The sequence below is a fragment of the Phyllostomus discolor genome, chromosome 6 (assembly GCF_004126475.2).
Source record: "Phyllostomus discolor isolate MPI-MPIP mPhyDis1 chromosome 6, mPhyDis1.pri.v3, whole genome shotgun sequence".
Classification (NCBI taxonomy): domain Eukaryota; kingdom Metazoa; phylum Chordata; class Mammalia; order Chiroptera; family Phyllostomidae; genus Phyllostomus; species Phyllostomus discolor.
Genome location: NC_040908.2, coordinates 13,466,928 through 13,487,317, shown reverse-complemented (window position 1 = coordinate 13,487,317; position 20,390 = coordinate 13,466,928). Strand labels below are relative to the sequence as shown.

The window sequence follows — 20,390 nt, the reverse complement described above, 5'->3', positions numbered from 1 at the left end:
CTGTAGTCCTTTCTACCCTGTCTCTGTCTGCCAGGATTCCAGGATGATGGCTGCAAATGAGATTTTTGTGTGTTGGCCCTTTTAGCAGACTCACCTCTCCCTGTGGACAGAATCCCCCTGATTTTCACAGCCAGATGTTATGTGGGTGCCTCCTCCTGGCGCTAGTTCTCTGGGTTGGGGACCCTGGCTTGGGGTTGAGACCCCACTCTTCACAGGGGGAACCTTTGCAGGTGAGGTAGCCCTCCAGAAATTAAGCTGCCTCCCATGGGAGGGGAGCCAGCTCATTTTGCAACTCTGTTCTTCCTACCAGTCTTGATGTGGCCTCTTCTGTAAATCCTTGGTTATAAGACTTCTCTTCAGCTAGTCCTCAGTTGGTTATGCAGGTTGATTGCTCTGTATTTTAGTTGTAATTCCAGTTTGGTCCTGGGAGGGGGTGAGTGAATGTACCTTCCACCTACTCCACTGCCATCTTTGGATTTCGTCCCTTTGGGTTTTTTTTTTTTTTTTTTTTTTTTTAGTTCCCCCAAGTGATTGTAATATGCAGTCATTATTAAAACCACTAGCTGTGTTAAAGGAAGTGTGGAAAGCTTTAGAAGAAATAAATTTATTAAGGAGCGCATTAGGAATGCTATTCATACTTTTTGTCAGATACATTGACAATTAAGAGTTAATTGACCAGCTAATTAATTAATAGCTATATTGTTCACTGAAATCGTTGACTTTTCCCTTAATCTTTTTCTTTTTAGAACCATTTCTGTGTAGAAGGGATCCTTTGCTGATTACCTTGGTTCTTTCTCTTTCTTAAAGATTTCCATGAGCAGAGACCCTTTTTTCCTGAAAGAATTGAAATCACCATAGCACTTTAAAACATACTCATTACCAGTGCCTTTCTTGAAGAATAATTTGATAAAGGATCTATGACTTCCAAACCCCCATTTTTTAAAGTAGGTATTATTAACAATACCTTGATTATTATCAGTGTTGTCTTTGTTTCATATGAGCAGTCACTGCTATACCTATAGTCAAGTGATAATATTTTTTGAGCAGCAAAACTGAAAACTGTATACAGCTGAATAGAGTTCAATACATTAAATACTTTTATTCCCCTTTCTATTATTGTACACAGACTCAACAAAAGACCACAAGTTCTGGGTTGGATTCTGACAACCAAATTCCTCTTTTCCCCTTATATGCTCAGGACTGTGATTTCCACAGTTTCTTAAAACTTTTCCTTTCCCTCTTCTTACTCCCAGGAGGTTTTAAACTTCAAGTCTGCCATTTTCACCTCTTATTTCCCAATGTCCTGGGTATTAGAGTGTAAAGGGAACAGCCTTTTTGAGCCACAAGTATGAAGAAGGTCTACCAAGCACATTGATTGTTTTCTGCTGGTGGACTGGAAAGGATTGATGTGGTTGGTAGTGTATGCAAATAAATGGCATATTCAGCTGGGTCTTTGGCACATTGCCTACCTCGTTGCTAGGGCATCAGACTGGTACAATTAGAAAACTAACAACTCCAAAATAACTTTTCTGCCTTTTTGCTGGAATCTTAAATACTTTTACTCAGGGCCACAACTGTTCATTATACAGTTAGAGATGAAAGGCCTAAAGCACAAGTTCCCTTGGAGAAACAGAATTTTAAAACAATGAAATGCCCAGTGGCATTATTTACTGAAAGCCCATGAGTATTTTTCCACTGGAAAGCAACTAGAAATTCACAGTTAATGATAAATCAGTAGGGACTATGAGGTTTAGAGCAGGAGGGAGGGAGGTACTACAAGGAAAGCCCAGGAAAGAGACCCAGGTGACCTGAGCCACGCACTGGAAAGTACGTGGGGTGTGCAAGTGGTTTTTCTTTCACCTGTTGGCATTTAGGTACTCCTTACAGTGGGGCATTGAGCACATTTATATTGCTTTCACAGGATGGTGATCAGCCTCCTTTATGAGTCTTTCATGATTTATAAAGAGTTAAAAGTTGCAGTGTGTTTCTATTAACTGTATTTTTCTTTTTGGTACATTATAGGTGAGTTTACACCTGAGATGCAGGTGAGAATTCGACAAGAGATTGAGAAGGAGAAAAAAGTAGAGCCATGGAAAGAACAATTCTTTGAAAGCTACTATGGTCAGAGGTAATATCAAGATAGATTCTGTTAATTCCTCTGTGTCATGTGGTACTTTATCTTACTACCTTTCCAGAATATCTAGTCCTCAATTTCCCTCTGTTTTTTTTCACCACTTCTTTTTTACCAAAATGTTTTCTCTATGAATCTCAAGTGCACAAAGTTGGATTACTCATAATCTTTAGCTCTTAAAACATTACCATTGGATTTTAATTATCTTGAATTGGAGTTTCTTTCTTTGAATCAATTGGCTTTTCTTCCAGTAGCTTTTTAAAATATAAGACTACCTAAGTTCTGTATATTTCTTATGGTAGCTAATTTTAATCCCACAGTGTAGTAACATCTAGATCACTAAGGAATCCTAGGAATCCTGTACTAAGGACTGTTATGTCCAATTTTAATTAAACAGCCTCTCCTCTTTAAAAGGCACCCCTGGAGATATACGAGGTCTGTCCAGAAGGTGTCCAGCCATGTAATATGAAAAATAGAGACGTTTATTGAAGAAGATACAAGATACAAGAAACATTGCACATAGGACAAGGACGCCTCAGTCCCCTTCAATATAGGGATCTTGGGACGTCACACTGTTCTCCCAATCACCATCAGCTGCCCCATCGTATTTTCCTGATATCTCATCGACAGTCTGAAATCTCTTCCCTTTTAAAGGTGATTTTAGTTGTGGGAAAAGCCAGGAGTTGCAGGGCATCAAATCTGGGCTGTAGGGGGGCTGAGTCACCTTGGTGATTTGATGTTTTGCCAAAAAAACTCTGCATGAGACATGATGCATGAGTGGGCACGTTGTCATGATGAAGCTTCCAATCACCAGTTGCCCTAGCTGCAGCCTTTGAAAATCCCAATAATTTCTAGCCAGAGGAATGTTCAAGCTTAACACAAAATTTGATGCAGATTTGTTGCTCTACTTGCTCAGTCATTTTGAATGTGACGGCCACACAGCACACATGCTCACACAATGGTGGTTTGCCACCTCCACTGGCTAGTACAGTGAAATCATTGTTCACATGGGCTCATTCTGGCCCATTCTCTTTGGCTGACAGGTTACATCGATGTCGCGCAAACCATTCTTACATTAACAATGGCTAGACTTTTTCTGGACAGACCTGGTATATTTGAAACAAGATATAAATCCTGTTCTAAGGGGCTAGTGTCCAAACAGTATTTTTCTAATAAAAAAATCCAAATGAAGTCTTAATAGGAGACATTGAAATAGGTGATAGTGGAGCCCAGAGTCTAACTTGTCAGTCTCCTTTCATTCCTCTGCATGCCGAATGGCTGCCCTTCAGGGAGACTCCGTGACCACTGCTTGAACTGTGGGCTCTCTCCCTTAGCTTCAAATAGTGTTCATTGGCCCCTTCATGGCCCTTTAGGAAATGATTCCTATTCAGGTTAACCTTCTTATATACTGATTTTTTGATGTTCTTTGTGTGAGCTGAGTTCTTACATAGAAATGATGGTATATGTACATTAAGACCATTATTATCCGTATCAGGTATTCAATAAATACTGTTCATTTTTTCACATTAGGTAGGTAGAGCATTACAGTAGTTGTTGTATCCTTCTGTTTTCAGCTCTTTTTTTCAGTTCATAGAAGGAATTTTTAAAATTACATTATTGTTTTAGAGAGGGGGGAAGAGAGGGAGAAAGAAATGGAGAGAAAAATCAGTGAGTAAGAGAAATGTCTATTGGTTGCCTCTTGCATGTGGCCCAACTGGCCTGGCATGTGCCCTGACTGGGAATTGAACCAGCAGCCTTTGGCTTTGCTAGATGACATCTAACCCACTGAGCAATGCCAGTCAGAACTGAAAGGAATGTTTTTGATTTCTGTTCAGTTTTGTCCTTGTGTATTCCGTCTCAGAGGTTCAGGACTGATTTTTTGAAGCCACCAAAGAAGTCTCTCTTGTTTTTGACATTTAAACAGTATTCTAGAATGCATAAACCAGAAACTGAACCCATAGGCTGGGAATGAAACCCAGTTCTCCCAAATGGGAGGCAAGAATTCTACCACTGAACCACCAGTGCTTCCTATTAAACAGTATTCTAAAACATTAGGAGGAGTCTCTAGTGTGAGAGACTCCTAGCTCCTTAGGCCACACTATGGAAGTCCCAGTTGGTCTTCACTCCCGGGATAGCTCAGGCGCTGGGTCTCACAATTATAGGGCTACACCAAGAGAAACTTAAGTAGACTTTCCAAAACTCAGAATTAAAATTTTCAACCTCTGGAGAATATTGACAACCAACTTCCTTACTATCCTTCCAGGGCCTCTTAGGTTTTTTTGAGCTGGTCTTTCTACAGGTGCTGCAGAGCAGAGCTAATCACAGTCCAAACCCACAATATCAGGGTGTGTGGGTCTTGGCCTTCTTTCACTTCCCTTGTGGGTAGTCTGTGATGCATGTCTCTAGACGTTGTGGCCTCTTTATAACAGGAAGTAATAATAATAATTAACATTACTGAACTTTTATTATGGGTGAGGTACTGTTATAAGTACTTCACATACATTAACTTAGTTAATTATCATAGCAACACTATGAAATGATTAACCTCAGTGCACAGTTGAGGAAACTGAGGCACAGAAGGCTAGTCATTTACTTTAATATCATATGGATAGTCAGTATCAGAGCCATGATTTGAATCCAGGCACTCTGGCTCCAGAACCTTCACTAAAAGTAATAATGAAGATACTATATGAAGAAAACCTACTATGTGTCAGGTTCTTCTATGCATTGCCATATACCATTGTTTCATAATGCTTTCAATAACCTGGGCCATGTCTCAAATAGGATCTTTCTTTCACCTTTTAGTTCTGGCCTGAGCCTTGAGGATTCAAAGAAATTGACAGCTTCACCCGGCGATCCCAAAGTTAAGAAAATCCCAGCTGAGCAACCAAAATCCTTACTTCCGTCAGAGGCCTCGCCTGTCAGTGTAGTCCCTGTAATTCCTCAGGTAGAGCCTAAAGAAGAAGTAGTGCATATGCCATCACCCGTCCGAAAAGAAGCGCACGAAAGCCAAGATAAGGTACAGCCAAACTCTAAATCCACGGAGCCCTTACTTGCCTCTACTAGGGATACACATGAGCTTTGTGGCATTCTTCCCATCAAGTGTCCAAAGGATGAGGATGTCTTGGAACCGAAGCCAGTTGCCTCTGTTGAACAGGAATCCGAGAAAGAGAATCATCTCACTACAGCTTCTAATTATAATAAAAATGAAAGCCAGGAAGCTTTAGTTAAGTCTCCAAGCAAGCCCAAGAGTCCTGGAGTGGAAAAATCAATAATGAAGCCCATAATAGAAGCAAGTGCACAGGAGACCCCTGTGAAAGAGCCTTCATCAGCTCGGGTTGATCACAGCCCAGAAAGCCTCAAGAGGAAATCTCTAACCCAAGAAGAGGCCCCTGTGAGCTGGGAGAAAAGGCCGCGTGTCACTGAAAATCGCCAGCACCAGCAGCCATTTCAAGTCTCTCCACAGCCCTTTCTCAGCAGAGGGGACCGGCTCCAAGTGCGGAAAGTACCACCTCTCAAGGTAAGAGAATGGGAAGCACTCAGAGAGGTGGCCTGAACACTAAGTTCTTGGTCATACCTTCCAAATTTCAAGTAATTTGTAGTATTTCTTAATGCAGATGCAGTTGTATATATTTGATACACATGTAACTGTGGTCTTATATGAATAAAATTGTTAATAAACAGCCATGTAGAGCTTCATCCCAACAGATTTTTGTTGGTGTTTGAAGAAGTAAGGTACCTGGATATGATCTAAACCACCTCCACCCGCCCCCTGCTGGCTACTGTTGTTTCTTAGGACAGTTATGGAAATTATTGTGTCTTGTGGCAAAATAAGAAGTATGATGATAAATATAAGGCCATTGGTGTGATGAAGGGATCATATATATTTACCAAGAGCCATGGTATTTCAGTGTGCCTTGGCCTTTTTCTTACTGCCATGACTGACTGACTGTTGTGTGGGTCTCGAGCTACCTTTAGCTCTGTCCTTCTAAAGGAAATGTGAGTGGTTTCCATGACTCACCGCTGGTTATTTGAAGGACATTGGTGAGATGAAATAGTCTTGCTAAGCTCTGCTACTTAGGATATGTCAGTAATTTCCATTTTAACCTTGTATTGCTATTTGTCAAATCTTTCAAATTCCTATAGCAGTGTCTCTACCTCAGCATGTAAAGACTGCATCGAATCAGTCGGTAGTGTACCTTTGAAAACCCAGACACTTTTACTTTTGATCTAAAGGTTTATTAATACTTGGGCTTGTGCCTAGGATCAATTTGCAGTCCTTTTATTAATTTAATTACTAATTTATTGATGCTTTTTATTAATAGTATTTATTAATACCATTGTGTCTATGATGAGCCCAGACACTGGGTATTCATTCACATTAGGATATAAGTAGAAAAATGAGCCATATGGAAAAACTCCCCCTCCCTCCTTGTCAAATTTAACTCAGGTGAATCAAAACAAAGTTAGTTCTCTATCAGGAAATACCCTTTGGAAACATTTAGTTATTAGTACTTGACCCATTTTTTTTTTTTTTTTGCACAGTGTTACTCCTATTTCTCATTTTGCTTCTTATTAATAGTATGATGTTCTTTACAACTTTTTATTTTTAAGATTTATAGTTTCAGTACTTAGGAATTTCTCCTTATTTATTGATAATTTTCTTCCATGAATATACTGTCGTGATTTGTCAGATATTCTGATTTATATGATAATTATTTTTACTTGCCTTACAAGAATACTAGGAACCTTTATTTAATAATTGTCAATCAGAACTAATCTCCAGGCCTGAGAGATGAGTTATACTTGAGGTTTTAACTGGATATAAATGACACTTGGTAAGATCTATCATTTTTATTTCCTCACCTGTAAAGAGCCTGATTTACATGATAGTCTGCTAATCCAAAGAGGCTCAATGCTGAAAACTTAAGCCCACCGTGACCATGTTAGCACTATTTAGGTTTTTTCCTTTTACTTCTTCCTCCTCATAACCCCCAAAAGACTTTCTATCAGAAGTTGCTTTTGTAAGTATAATTTTACCTTCAATTCTGTTTCAAATCTTGCTTTCTGAGACAAAGCTTAAATCAATTTATAATGAAACAATACCTTTTTAAACAAAATTTAAGTAGAAAAAATTTGAATTTTATTACAAATGTTATACATGTATATACGTGCTTTATGTATGTTATACATGAATATAATATAATATATGTGTGTATATAAAGGGAAGGGAAATTCCAGCACACACTTAATTTTTCCATTCAGTGTACATTTCAAAAGAAAAAAATCTTAATTCCTTCTCTCTATCAGGGATAGGGCTTCTCAATAAAATTACTATTAGTGCCTACACAACTTCGAGTGGTTTGGTACTTAGAAAGTGTAAGATCTCATTTATTCCACATAAACAGGTAATAGGGCTCTTTATATAAATAATTGAAAATGGTTTGAATAAGTATTAAAACTTTTCATTTTAACCACTTTAATGATTATTATATTTATTCAGCATGTTATTAGTGATTTTCAGTAATTATGTTAGATACCATTTATTGTGTTGGGTAAGTTGTTACTATCAAGATTATTTTGATGCAAGGTTGTTTGTCCCTGTGTACAATTCCCTGAAATAGCTGTGCTTTTACTTTTTTGTATTTAATTTTTTAGTTTCATTTATATTTTTTACTGAATTGGTGGTCCTGTCTAGATGATATTGCCAGGGGATGACAGTTACTACTTTCTTACTGTGAGCAGCTTCTGAAGTACTGTGGCCAATTAGATGTAGAATAGATTCAGCTTTAAGAGAGATTAGGTATATCTCATGATGCCAAATTTATGGACTTGGTGATAAGTTCTACAGAACCCCACAGCTTTTAATGTCTGAATGACAGAGAATCAGTTTATTAGGACTGCTAACCTTTTGAGAAATGGGTACTGCAAATAATGAACAATCTATATTGACTTTATTATTCTTAATTTTAAGGAGTTCCAGAAATATGACATTCATATTCTTAGAGCCTAGTGACTTAATTTTTCTTCTTTTAAGTTAAATGCCATAGAACATCTGTAACAGTTATTTGCTCCTTTAAACTCTTGATGTATTCTAATTAACTCCAGTATCTCTCAAAGTATTGTTCAAACAGGAGCAGATTCCTTTCAAATGCAGTATTTGTTTTTAAGATTTTATTTATTTTTAGAGAGGGGGTAAGGGGAGAGGGAGAAAGAGAGGAAATATCAATGTGTGGTTGGTTGCCTCTCAATCACCCCCTACTGGGGACCTGGCCTGCAAACCAGGCCTGCAAACCAGGCATGTGCCCTAACTGGGAATCAAACCAGTTACCCTTTAGTTCGCAGGCCAGCACTCAATCTACTGAGCCACACCAGTCAGGGCTATATGTGTTAATTTTTAATTAGTTTATTGGTCTGATGATTCTATTTAAATTGTAAGGTATGTGATTTGGTTTTTAAGATATATTTTCTTTTTTATTTTTTTAATTAAAAAATGTTCAATTATAGCTTATATTCACTATTATTTTATATTAGTTTCATATGTACAGCATGGTGGTTAGAGAATCTTCTACTTTACAAAGTATTCTACCTGACATTTCCATTATCCAGCTAGCACCATACATGGTTATTACCATATTATTGACTCTGTTTCCTATGCTGTATGTTATATATACCACAACTGTTTTGTAACTGCCAACCTGTACTTATCAATCCCTTTACCTTTTTCATGCAGTCTCCCACCCCTTCCCAGAGATGGTATTTTATGATAGCAGTATTGGTGGCTTGAAACCTGATGATTCATCAGAACCTCACAGGATGCCTTTTAGAAAAGCATTGCCCCCCTAGGGGTTCTAATTTACAAATTTTGAGATAGGACTCAGAGCATATGTATTTTTCAAAAGCTCCACAGGTTAAGTAAGTTTGGTGCCAGCCAGGGATGAGAATGACTGGTAAATACTATATACATTACATATGCACTCCCACTTGGGGACGGGCAGAAGGGGCATACATAGATTGTCCCCCATGACCTAGACAGTAAAGTCTAGAAGTAGTAAAAGACAGTTGTATTTTATACTACTACTTTCTTTCTCTTTCTTCCCCCACATGCTCATTTGAAAATGCAGATGCCATAGAAAGGTTTATATCTTAAATGATAAGCAGTTGTGAGTAGTTGTGACATTAAGAGAGAGTTGAGAAGAAGTACGGGGATGTGAGGTGGTGGGAGTGGGTGTTGAGGGAGAGAAGACTCTTCTGTATCAGAAGAGAAGGTGGAAGGAACCTAAAAAAAAATTGTGTTGCCGTCTGCATGATTTGGTCTCTTAGCAGAGACTTCCCATCTTCATCCCAGGTGTTGTATGTAGTGTTCATCTTACTCTAAAAATGTAAGTGTTAATGAAGTTTTGCTATTTTAAATGAAAACTAAGCCGTGTTGGTTTCCCCCCTATTTCTTTCAGATCCCGGTCTCCAGAATCTCCCCCATGCTGTTTCCTACATCGCAGGTCTCTCCCAGGGCTCGTTTTCCAGTCTCCATCACTAGTCCTAACAGAACAGGAGCCAGAACTCTTGCAGACATCAAAGCAAAAGCCCAGCTGGTCAAAGCACAGAGGGCAGCAGCTGCTGCTGCAGCCGCAGCTGCTGCAGCCGCCTCAGTTGGAGGGACCATTCCAGGACCTGGCCCAGGGGGTGGACAAGGTCCAGGGGAGAGTGGTGAAAGGAAAACTGCTAGAGGAGGGAGTCCAGACTCAGACAGAGTCAGAGAAACTGGAAAGGGTCCCACACTGGAACTGGCAGGAACTGGAAGCAGGGGAGGTACGAGAGAGCTTTTACCCTGTGGTTCAGAGACTCAGCCCCAATCTGAGACCAAGATCCCAGGCCAGGCACAGCCTCATAGTGTCTCTGGAGCACAACTACAGCAAACCCCCTCAGTGCCTCCAACATCTGCCATCAGTGGAGCATGCACAAGTATCCCATCACCAGCTCACACTAATGCACCCCCACCAGCTTTAGGGAAATTGAATAATGAGAAACTGAATGCCGCCAGGGCAGCATCCACAGCGGCCTCTCTTAGCCACCTCCAAGGGCCCAGTCATTGCAGGCAGGAGAAAGTACCTTCTACTCCAACAGGTCCTGCTCTAATCTCAGGTGCCTCGCCTGTTCATTTTGCAGCTGATGGCACAGTTGAGCCCAAAGCAGGTTCTAGTAAGAACACACCAAACTCTTCAGCCTCAGCAGAGACAGCTGCCAGGGCTTCAGTGGATATGACTTCCTCCCCTTTAACATCTTTATTAATAGCAGCCACTTTAGAAAAACTTTCTATACCCCAGGTCAGTGTAACTGTAGCACCTACTGGGTCAGTTCCATCCTCGAGCACTTTGCCAGCAGCATCTAGCCTTAAAACTCCAGGAACTTCTTCAAATATGAATGGACCCATTTCACGGCCAAGCTCCAGTATCCCTGCTAATAATCCATTGGTCACTCAGCTGCTCCAGGGCAAAGATGTTCCCATGGAGCAAATTCTGCCTAAACCGCTCACCAAAGTTGAAATGAAAACTGTTCCACTGACTGTAAAAGAGGATATAGGGACAGGAGCACCCACAGGCACCAACACCATACCAGAAAACAGCCCCAGAGAGGAAGTTCATGAAAGGCCTTCTCATCCAGCTCTACAGCAACTGGGTAAAACCTTACAAAATAAGCATCTCTCCCAGCTTCCCAGACCCCTTCAGCTCTTTTCAGGGAAGGACCTAAGAGACTCGAGCATTGATGCAAACAAAGAGGGACTCGGTAAAGCAACCCAAGATCAGATCCTTCAGACTCTTATCCAAAGTGTTCATATTCAGAGACAGAATGTTCTCTCATTTGTGCAGCCCTCCCAGTTCAACTTAACTCACTCAGGTTTCCCGTTAGAAGACATCTCCACGAGCCAGCGGTTCATGCTGGGTTTTGCTGGCAGAAGGACTTTGAAGCCTGCAATGGCAGGTCACTACTTACTTAACATTTCCACTTACGGCCGGGGCTCAGAGAGCTTTAGGAGGACCCATTCTGTAAACCCTGAAGACCGTTTTTGTTTAAGTAGCCCCACTGAGGCCTTGAAAATGGGATATCCAGACTATAAAAATGCAACAGGAGATAGTAGCAGTGGCAGAGAAGATACTGATGAGGAAAGTACTGACGATGAGCAGGAATCTGTCATGGTGAAGAAGGAGGACCCGGCTTCCCAGAGTTCTGGCAAGTGTGAAGCGAGTTCAGGCCCCCCTGGTAGAGAAGCCCTGCCCACTGATTGTTTAGCTAAAAATAATGTGAAGGCAGAGACACCAGTGCATGAGCAAACCACTGTAGGCAAGGAGAATTATTTGTTCACTGGAGGCCAAACATTCGATGAGAAGACCCTCGCCAGAGATTTTATTCAAGCAGCACAGAAGAAAATGGCTCATGCAGTGAGAGGTAAGACAATGCATAGCAGCCCTGAGCTTTTCAGTTCCACTGCTCTTCCTCCACCTGCAAACAGCCCCACCCATCAGCCTCTCCTTCTTTCACCGCTGCAAACCCAAAAGCTGTATGGGAGCCCTGCACAGATTGGGCCAAGCTACAGAGGCATGATCAATGTCTCCACCTCATCTGACATGGACCATAACTCTGCTGTACCGGGAATGCCTGACTGTACCCAGGTATCTAGCAACGTAAGTGATGTCATGTCCTTTTCCGTAACTGTCACTACCATCCCTGCTAGCCAAGCTATGAATCCTAGCAGCCATGGCCAGACCATTCCTGTTCAGGCATTTCCTGAAGAGAATAGCATAGAGGACACGCCTTCAAAATGTTATTGCCGATTGAAAGCCATGATCATGTGCAAGGGGTGTGGAGCTTTCTGCCATGATGATTGTATTGGCCCTTCTAAACTGTGTGTCTCCTGCCTTGTTGTTCGATAGAGACTAGAAAGAGAACACGCTGTGAAGAAGGCAGGAAGGGAAGAGTTGACAAGGTGTGTTTTTTGTGTCCTTTTGGAATCACAGAAATAAGTGGATTTCAGTTGTCAAAAGACAAGTGTTACTTAATCAGGAATACAGAGTGCAGATCTTACATTTTAGAGGAAGAGCACCTTGTATAGTAAGTCGAAGTCAAGCAAGACTTTGTGTATTTGTGACAAGTTTGCACTTACAAAATCATGTACATAAGTCACATTTTGTTTTAACATTTTTTCCCAAGTGTTTAGGTAATAATGTATTACTTTGAATTCAAATTTATGTTCTACTTCGTGTGACTCAGAAAAGTTTAATGCCATGCATGGTGAAGGGAAGCTTGTCTCCCTTCTGTACTTTCCTAAGAGGCTAGGAGGAGGAAGAAATGAACGAATGGTCTGGAGAAATCACCACTCATGCTGACTATGTCTGCCTGTAGGCTTTACATGGATTATTCAGCCTTTGCAAAATATGGATTCAGGGTTTGCTCAGTCCCTTTACCTTAGATGCAACGTTCTCAAGTTCAAGTTTTTGATAAGGTATTAATTTCACAGCTAGTACTTCAGGCTCTGAAAGCTCTGCCTTGGTTCTTGGCTTCCATAAGCCAGTGCTGTTGCCAAGCACGCGCATGCCATTTGTGTGTCTCTGCTGTTCCTAATCTCACTACCCTGCCCTGAGATAGTGAATGTGGTCCATGAAGGGGATGCCTCTCTGGCCCCTCGTGTTACCATAGCCTGGGCAGGGCAACAGTTCCAGCAGTAATGTCCAAATTAGTCATGGGAGCTTACAAGCAGGTTTGAAATACTAGTATAAAATGAACAGGAAAGTGTTAGCAATAGGGTGATTTGAACTATGTGTTTTGTTGGGCCAGTGGAGTAAAGGTGCAGAAACCGAACATACGGAACTTTGCAAAAGGATTTTAACATTAGAAATAAGGTGGTCTCTTCTCTCTAAACCCGTTACCTGATGTTCTGTGGTCAGCTGTTGCTGTGGGTGGAAAAACTCATTAATGCCACATTTGCCCATCCTGTTAAACCTGTTTTGACCTCCCACACATCTGAGGAGTATGGAGTAATCTTACATTACTTTTAAGACATATGCATAGACACACACAGTAAAAGTCAGGCTCCTTTCCTGTTTTAGAAATACGTCCCCTGTTTGGGATTACTGCTGTCTATGCACTAGAAATTTCTAATGTAAAGGGGCTTCAGTGAATGGCTAAGAGAACATCTAGAAAGGAGAAAATTACCTCCAAAGCTTTGTTGTTTGTTCTTGTTTATTTTCTCTTTCCTTTTTTGTTGTGGTTTTTAGCCTGTATCTAGTGACTGAAGAATTTTTGAGTACATATGATTAAAGAACATTAAAATAAGTATACAGTTTACCAGAACTTGCTATTATTAAACAATCGGGTATTGTCAGTGTGCATCATTTTGCATATTGATTTCAAGTGTGTAAAGTAAAAATTCTACTGTAACCTAGTACAGTCATAATTGTACTTAATATTCAGGATGTGATATTTACAACGTTCAGAATAGTGTAAATTTTTTAAGTAAGCCACATTCCAGGTTAGGAGAAAGTAGGCAATAATCATCTTTGCTTTGCCCTCTCCTCCCCTCCTTCCTTGTTACACACTCTTTCAGTACTTTCAAACTCCATAAGAAACTCATTACTTCACAATTTTTCTTTTTTCTTTTTTTTGGTGGCCCAAAGCAAATAGAGGATTAATAGCTCTGTTCTTGTTTCAGCCAAGACAATATGGTGTCCTTATAAGTTCTCTTTTTCTTCCAGCACACACATAGCTAAGAGAACGAAAGCAGCAAGGATCCAGGGATAAAGTTTTTCTCCTTAACTAGGTTCCTCCTCAGCCAGGAACCAGTAAGAAATAGAAACCATGGTTCTGGTTTCCAAACTTTCAGTGCCCTGGGTAATTGAGGGGAGAGGTGCTAATTAAAACTTCCCATGCCCAGCTTCTGCACTCCCCACTTCAGTGGCAGGGTTTAGGGCTGGTCTGCGTGCTGGAAGTTGTAGTTGTTGCGGGTTTTAGAACTGACCACATGCTGAACAGTTACCAATTTCGATCGATTAAAGTGGCTTTTCTTCTTTGCACCTTTCCTGAATCTGAGGATGGATAGACTACACAGGAAAGGAGGAAAGGCATCAGGGATTTTCAAGTTCATTTAGAGAGCAAACCATATTGTGCCTGTTCATCTTGACCCAGGCTCTTGCAGATGGTCATAAGATTTACTGCTCACCAGATTTTCTTCAAAAGTAATATAATGCCCAGCTAATAAAATAACTTGTATTTATGAATGCCCCTAAAATTGTCAGCTAGGTACACTGCCTCATTATTGACCAAATGAGAGAACAGTTAGGTTCTCTTGGGTTGGTGGTACATTTGAATGCAGTCCATTTATCAATTTGTTTCAAGACAGTGGTTTCAAGTGGAAAGTCATGAGCTGAGCAGGAAGAAAAAGTTACAAACTGACTCTTGAAAATAAGGCAGAAGGAACAAGAAAAGTATGGTACTCTGGTACCATTAAAGCTGTTTTTATCTTAGATTTTCAGAATTACTTTACCATTCAATTCAACCTAGTAAGTGCTGAGCTTGTTTTTGTGGTACTAAGTTGGCACTGTTTCCGGTCACTAGTCAGTCAGGTGTTGTGCCTGACGCTTCTGCCTCCGGGGTGTGCTTCAGTGCTGCCCCGGCAGGCTGCTTTGGGAGGCAGCATTAAGAGGCGCATCGTCTCAGTCTCGCTTCTGACTGTTGTCAGTTGTGTAGTAGAGAAGGCTCCCTTAATCTTAAATCTCAAAGAATTTTGACTAACATTCTCTCTCCATACAATTAAATACAAAATAAAGCCAAATAACCTGGAGTTGTTTGCTCTGCTTTTATTCCTTAACTCCTGTGCTCAAAATACTGAAGCTCTCTGTGGTATCCATGTAACATTTTACACAATAAGGCCTGACTAATGGGTACTTTTTCTTGGGGTAGGGGAGGCATACTTTTATGGGCACACAGATGTAGCCGTTCAGGAAATTATCTCAGATTTAAATAAATAGCCAAAGGAAGACCTCATTGCCTTCCAGGTGAAGGTATAAATTCATACATATTAATGACCTGACAGTCATCATCCTAATTGCTTATTATTGCCATTTTCTGCCTTAGAGTCCTTTGAAAAACTTAGGGGTGAAATGATTTGTTGTAACGAGGGGGTCTTCTTTGGTCATTACACTGCTATTTATTTCTAGAACTCACTGTCAGTGAGCAGTGCCAGGGTTGTCTTACTCTCTCATCTAGGAGTTTGACTTCACGACAAGAAGGGAAAAGTCTCCCCGTTGCGTTACAACAGTGTGCTAAGTACAAAACTTGGCCAAGGGTAGTTTTCAGCTCCATTTATAGAATAGTCCAAAGAGACTGAGAAACATGATGATAGGCAGGGACCTTTCCTACCATGTTTCAATACCTACATACCTGTTGAAAGAAAACAATAGGTAAAACATTTCCTAAAGTTGAAGAGCTTCATAGATTCTTGGTTACTTTATTTTTTATTAATGCTTTACATTTGATACAACTATTAAAGATCAATTTTAAAAATAGCTTTCCAGTAATATATTTTAAGTAATATATATTTTAATATCTATGTAAAAAGTGACAGTGAAAAACTTTGAATTTCTCATGTATGGTCTGTTTAATGTAGGACCTCACTGTTAAGGCACAAATGATTTCAGAGGAAGTTACTCTAAAGATACTCACATTTTTTCCGAAAAATGCAATAAGGGGTATAGTTTGGGAGTTTATTTTTATTTTAAAGGAAAATTGACTTATTTACCACAAGCTATTTTTTTCCCTTCTGGCTGTAAGGTTTGTACAGACTGGTTTGGTAAATGCTAAACTTTTGTGTCTTATTGCCTTTTTAAAGGAATTGTTAACGTTGGAACTGAGGGTATGTACAGAAAAGTTGGTGTCAACACCGTTTAAAAAGTCATATTTTTTCACAAATATAGAAAAATCATTTTGCATAAGAATTTTAAGTATTTGCAATAAATATATGTATATAGATTGTATGTATTCATATATTCTTATTTTTCATTTTATTAAGTAAAAGATAATTAAAGTGAAAATAAAAATCTTGGAGTTTTTGGTGAATCTTGAGATCTCACATACATCTGAGAGCAGTGTGGGTAAGGGCCCTCAGTTGTTGCCTTATATTACCATTGGAAGATTTCCACAGGTTGTGTAGAAGGGAGTAAAATGGGTAATTTGGTGGTAAATCAGGGTAATGTATTTTTTTCAGAACTGTAGTAAAAATACTAAAGTCTCTTAATCTGTCCATCTGTGTTCACCCTTAAACTATCCTGTCTCCTAACCACTTAATGTCAGTAGGAATGTAAGACCAAAAAAAAAAAGGATGGGTGCATTTTTTTTTAATATGCTCATTGTTTGCTTCTAAAACAAAGAATGGTAAGAAAGTATCTCAGGGGAAAATAGATTTTTCTTTCTCCACACTGGTTAGTAATTCATTAACATTCACTGCCAACACTTTCCAGGCCAAGCGATGTATAAAGAAATAATCTCATGAAGAAAATAGAATGCTTTCTGTTCGCCAGTTTTTCTCCAAGAAATTAATTTCATAGCCGGTTTTATGTCCCCAGTTGATCTGGAGAGGTAGACGAGCCAGCTGAACTTGTCTCCCTAGTGGCAGGAAGGGCATTTATAAGAATGAGGACTGAGCCAGATGTCAGAAGACATTAATTGCCCATAGTCCCATAATCTGGAATCCTGATATCTAAGAGAAGTAATTTTGTGGTTGTAAATACTTGGTTTTGGGATATGGTTGAGGAAGCAAAATGATACCTAAATAGTTTTTGGAAATAAAAATATGTAGCCCACGCTTTAAAAAGGAATAAAACAGATTTGTTTGATGACGTGAAGGAAAGGAAGGTCAGAATTCCAAGAATGTTATAGTGACCCATGAAACTGACTATTGTTAACTAGGTCACCCCAAAATTGCTTAGCTGTGGTTGTTTTCACTGATACAGGCATATTTTGGAAGTTAATAAGGATACATAGAATGCTTTTAAACATGGCAGCCTTACTATTTTTCAGAAATGGAAATTTCAAACATTGGGGTTGCCCGAAGACATTGAAGACACTTTACCAATCAAAAGAACAGAACTCTAAATCTTTACTGAAAATACACTATTTCTAAAGAAAATGTCTTAAGTCTCAGGGAACATCTGCATCCTCATAGTTTGCGTATGTAATAGGAATGAAGCTGAAATACTTGCGTGTGAACCACAATGACCATTTACACAGACACCTCCCCCACCCCATGTCTAGTACATATTTATCATTATTTAAATGGGCCTTCTACCTCACTGGAAGTAAAACTAATTCAGGTAATGACATAGGAGCCTAAAGGTAGAGTTGGTCTGCAGTTGAGTGAGAGAGCAATGTGCCAGAACACAGATTCAGCATGGATTCCCAACTTGACTGACATGGCAGTCTTAGAAACTGTCCATTGCTTTTTGATAGTACATGACCACAAGAGGTCTTCAGAAATCAGATTTTGCATAATGTTTCTAGCTGCTTTTGTGCACAAAGCACGCTAATTCATATATTTGTAGAACACCTACTTGTGCTAAGCACTGCTGAAGTCCTGGTTATATGCAAAGGTAAACAAAAGCAGCTATGTAAATTATGAATAGTTTTGCTATCGTAGTAACCATACAGCATGTGTCCAGTTCAGGGCTCAAAGAGGAATACATGCTATGTACTTCCCATGGCATGTTGGAAATTTAAGTGTGAGTTACAAAGTAGCATTTGGAACACAGTGAACCAGTGGTAAACCATGAAGAAAAGAAAGACATTGCCCCTAGATGAGACGACGGTGTGGAAGTGAGGAGCCATGTTAATAAAATTTACCTTTTTGAGGAACTATCATTGGAAGGTTTAGTTGTTGATAGAAACTTAAGTCTTTAGAGGTCTAAATTGATGAAAGAATCCGGCCGAAAGCAATACCTTTGAAGTAATTCCTGTTGGTGTGTCCGTAAAGATGCTTTTTCTTAACATTCAATGAACACTTCAGAATAACAAGTGGGTAAATAACCCCAGAGAAGCTAAAGGGGATAAAAAAGCATACCTTGACCTCAGTCTGGTAGTTTGATGAGAAGTTTACCCCTAAAGAGATGTTGCTTCTCTGTTTTTTCTCCATAATGGAGATAATTAGTATCCTTTTTTATTCTAATATTGTAGGGTTGGCTCTCCACCCCCCCACCCCCCCATCTCTTAAGTTATAAAGCTTGAATCGAAAGAGGCTTCCACAGAACCCTACCCTTGCTGTGGCATAAGTCTTAAATCTTACTTTAAGAATAATGTAGTCTCATCTCTGCCCAAGAAATAGGAGGGTGGATATCCTGTATTTTCCTAGTACTAGGAGACCTCAAATAGAAAAATTGGTTTTCTTTCATAGAGACTGTATGAACTAAAGGAATCCTACCTCCATGTAGCTTTAAGGCTTAATCCTAAAAGGGAGTCTCCTGGAAAGATTTCCCTTTAATAGGAAGGATAGATTGAACCTGGAAGAGCCCCCAAGATGGTCAGCTGTGGAGATGGGATGGGAGTAGATAGTGGGCTCTCCCTGAAGAGTAACTTTATGTCTTTTTGGTTCTTCAAACTCAAAGTAAATGATAGAGCATTTAAAAACACCTGATTTGCACCTTGACTGCAAACCTTGAGAATGCCTAGGGAAGAAGAAAGGTAAACTCAAGATGGGGGTTAAGCCAGATTTAAGTAAGCTGAAAAAAATTTTTTTTTAATGTTTTGGGTTCCCATAAGATAATGTTGAATTGCTGAGTGGAACATGGAATTTGACTTGAGGCATTTTGTGGGCTAAGTATGGTTTTCTGTTGTAGTGGCAGCTTTAGCTGCTGATCGTGATTTCAGGTTGTGCGTCTGTCAAATGACACAGACGTTGCCTCATAGATACTATTAACCCAACTTTAGTCAGCACTTAATTTTATTAACTTTACTCATGGGCCTTTTAAAATATTTAAAATTCAGATTAGCCCGGAAAGAAAACAATACATTAAATACAAAAATATCGCTTCAGAACTATTTTACATCCTGTCTATGTTCTTCCTATGGAAAGTGTGGTACATCAAATTTTGTTTCTTGGGTCAGTTTTATTCAGAGACCAGTGTCAAATGTTTTCCGATACCTAGAGCTTGGAAATGATAGAGCTGGACTTTGATCCTGAGTCCACAGTTCTTCCTATTTTAGGTTTTCAGGCAGTAACAGTTTTTTTGAGTTTAGTAGTGGCCCCTGCTGAACCTTGATCTAATTACTGCACAAGCTTTAAATTAATGGAACTCTTCCTGAGTCTCAAATATGGTTTCCCCTTTGTTCCCTTTTGTTTGATAGATTCTGGTTTAGAAAGAACCTAAATATTTGTTTTCTAACAGTGAACTACTGATTGAAGAGCAACTTTGTTTTTAGAGATTTCATGAAAGATCTAGAGTACATGACAAATGAAAATCTAGAAATTAAAACCTTCTTTTCCTAGCAGTAAGTGCTATGACCTATATTTTTAAACCCATCTTAATTCTGTGACTCACTGCATCTCACCTTAAGACTGTCACCAGCACCAAGAGAAATCAGAATGGAAGAAATGACCTTATGTTGGTCTTGTTCACTTTAAAATCTTTGTGCACGTAGGCCTTAGCACTTTGACAGAAGAAACTCTGCCTTTTAGCTCCTCACTATCGTCTTTATTCCTGTCACTTTTAGACTATTCTTTCATTGGTTGTATAAAACTACCTTCAGAATTGAATGTATAATGTTTCTGCACATGGACAACTGTATTTTATCTTAATGACTCATGTTGAATAAAGGCGTACAGTTTTACTCTAGAGATTGTGCATTTTCTTTTCCAAAGAAACTAGACATGTTGAATGACTTACCTGCTTCTTGCACCTTCCCCTGCACCTGATGGCACAATTGTCCCTGGGTTTGGCTACATTAGGATGCCACAGAGAGTGCCTGTCTTTTCAGGCAACATTCAAGGATTAAAAGAAACTGTGAGCCAGAAAGAGTATGTGTTTTAAAAATAAAATGGAAGTCCATACTGCAAAGCTACAGAAGTCAAAACAGCATGGTAATGGCATAAATGCTGATATACAGACCAATGGAATAGAATAGAGAGCCCAGAAATAAACCCTTGCATAGATGGTCAAATGATTTTTGACAAGGGTGCCAAGAGTAGTCAATGAGGAAAGGGCAGTCTTCAGTAAATGTTACT

General features: G+C 39.5%; 1 protein-coding gene across 5 annotated transcripts in view; it reads left to right on the top strand.

Annotated features, from left to right (window-relative positions):
- Positions 1-20,001, top strand: part of ASXL2 (ASXL transcriptional regulator 2) — a 116,824-nt gene extending 96,823 nt beyond the window's left edge. For all 5 annotated transcript variants that reach the window (XM_028517287.2, XM_028517286.2, XM_028517289.2 and 2 more), the window contains 3 exons: positions 2,023-2,128; positions 4,937-5,651; positions 9,586-20,001. In XM_028517287.2, coding sequence (XP_028373088.1) covers positions 2,023-2,128; positions 4,937-5,651; positions 9,586-12,060 — 3,296 coding nt within the window. In that variant the 3' untranslated portion in view covers positions 12,061-20,001. The remainder of the gene's footprint in view (positions 1-2,022; positions 2,129-4,936; positions 5,652-9,585) is intronic.
- The last annotated feature ends 389 nt before the right edge of the window (positions 20,002-20,390 follow it).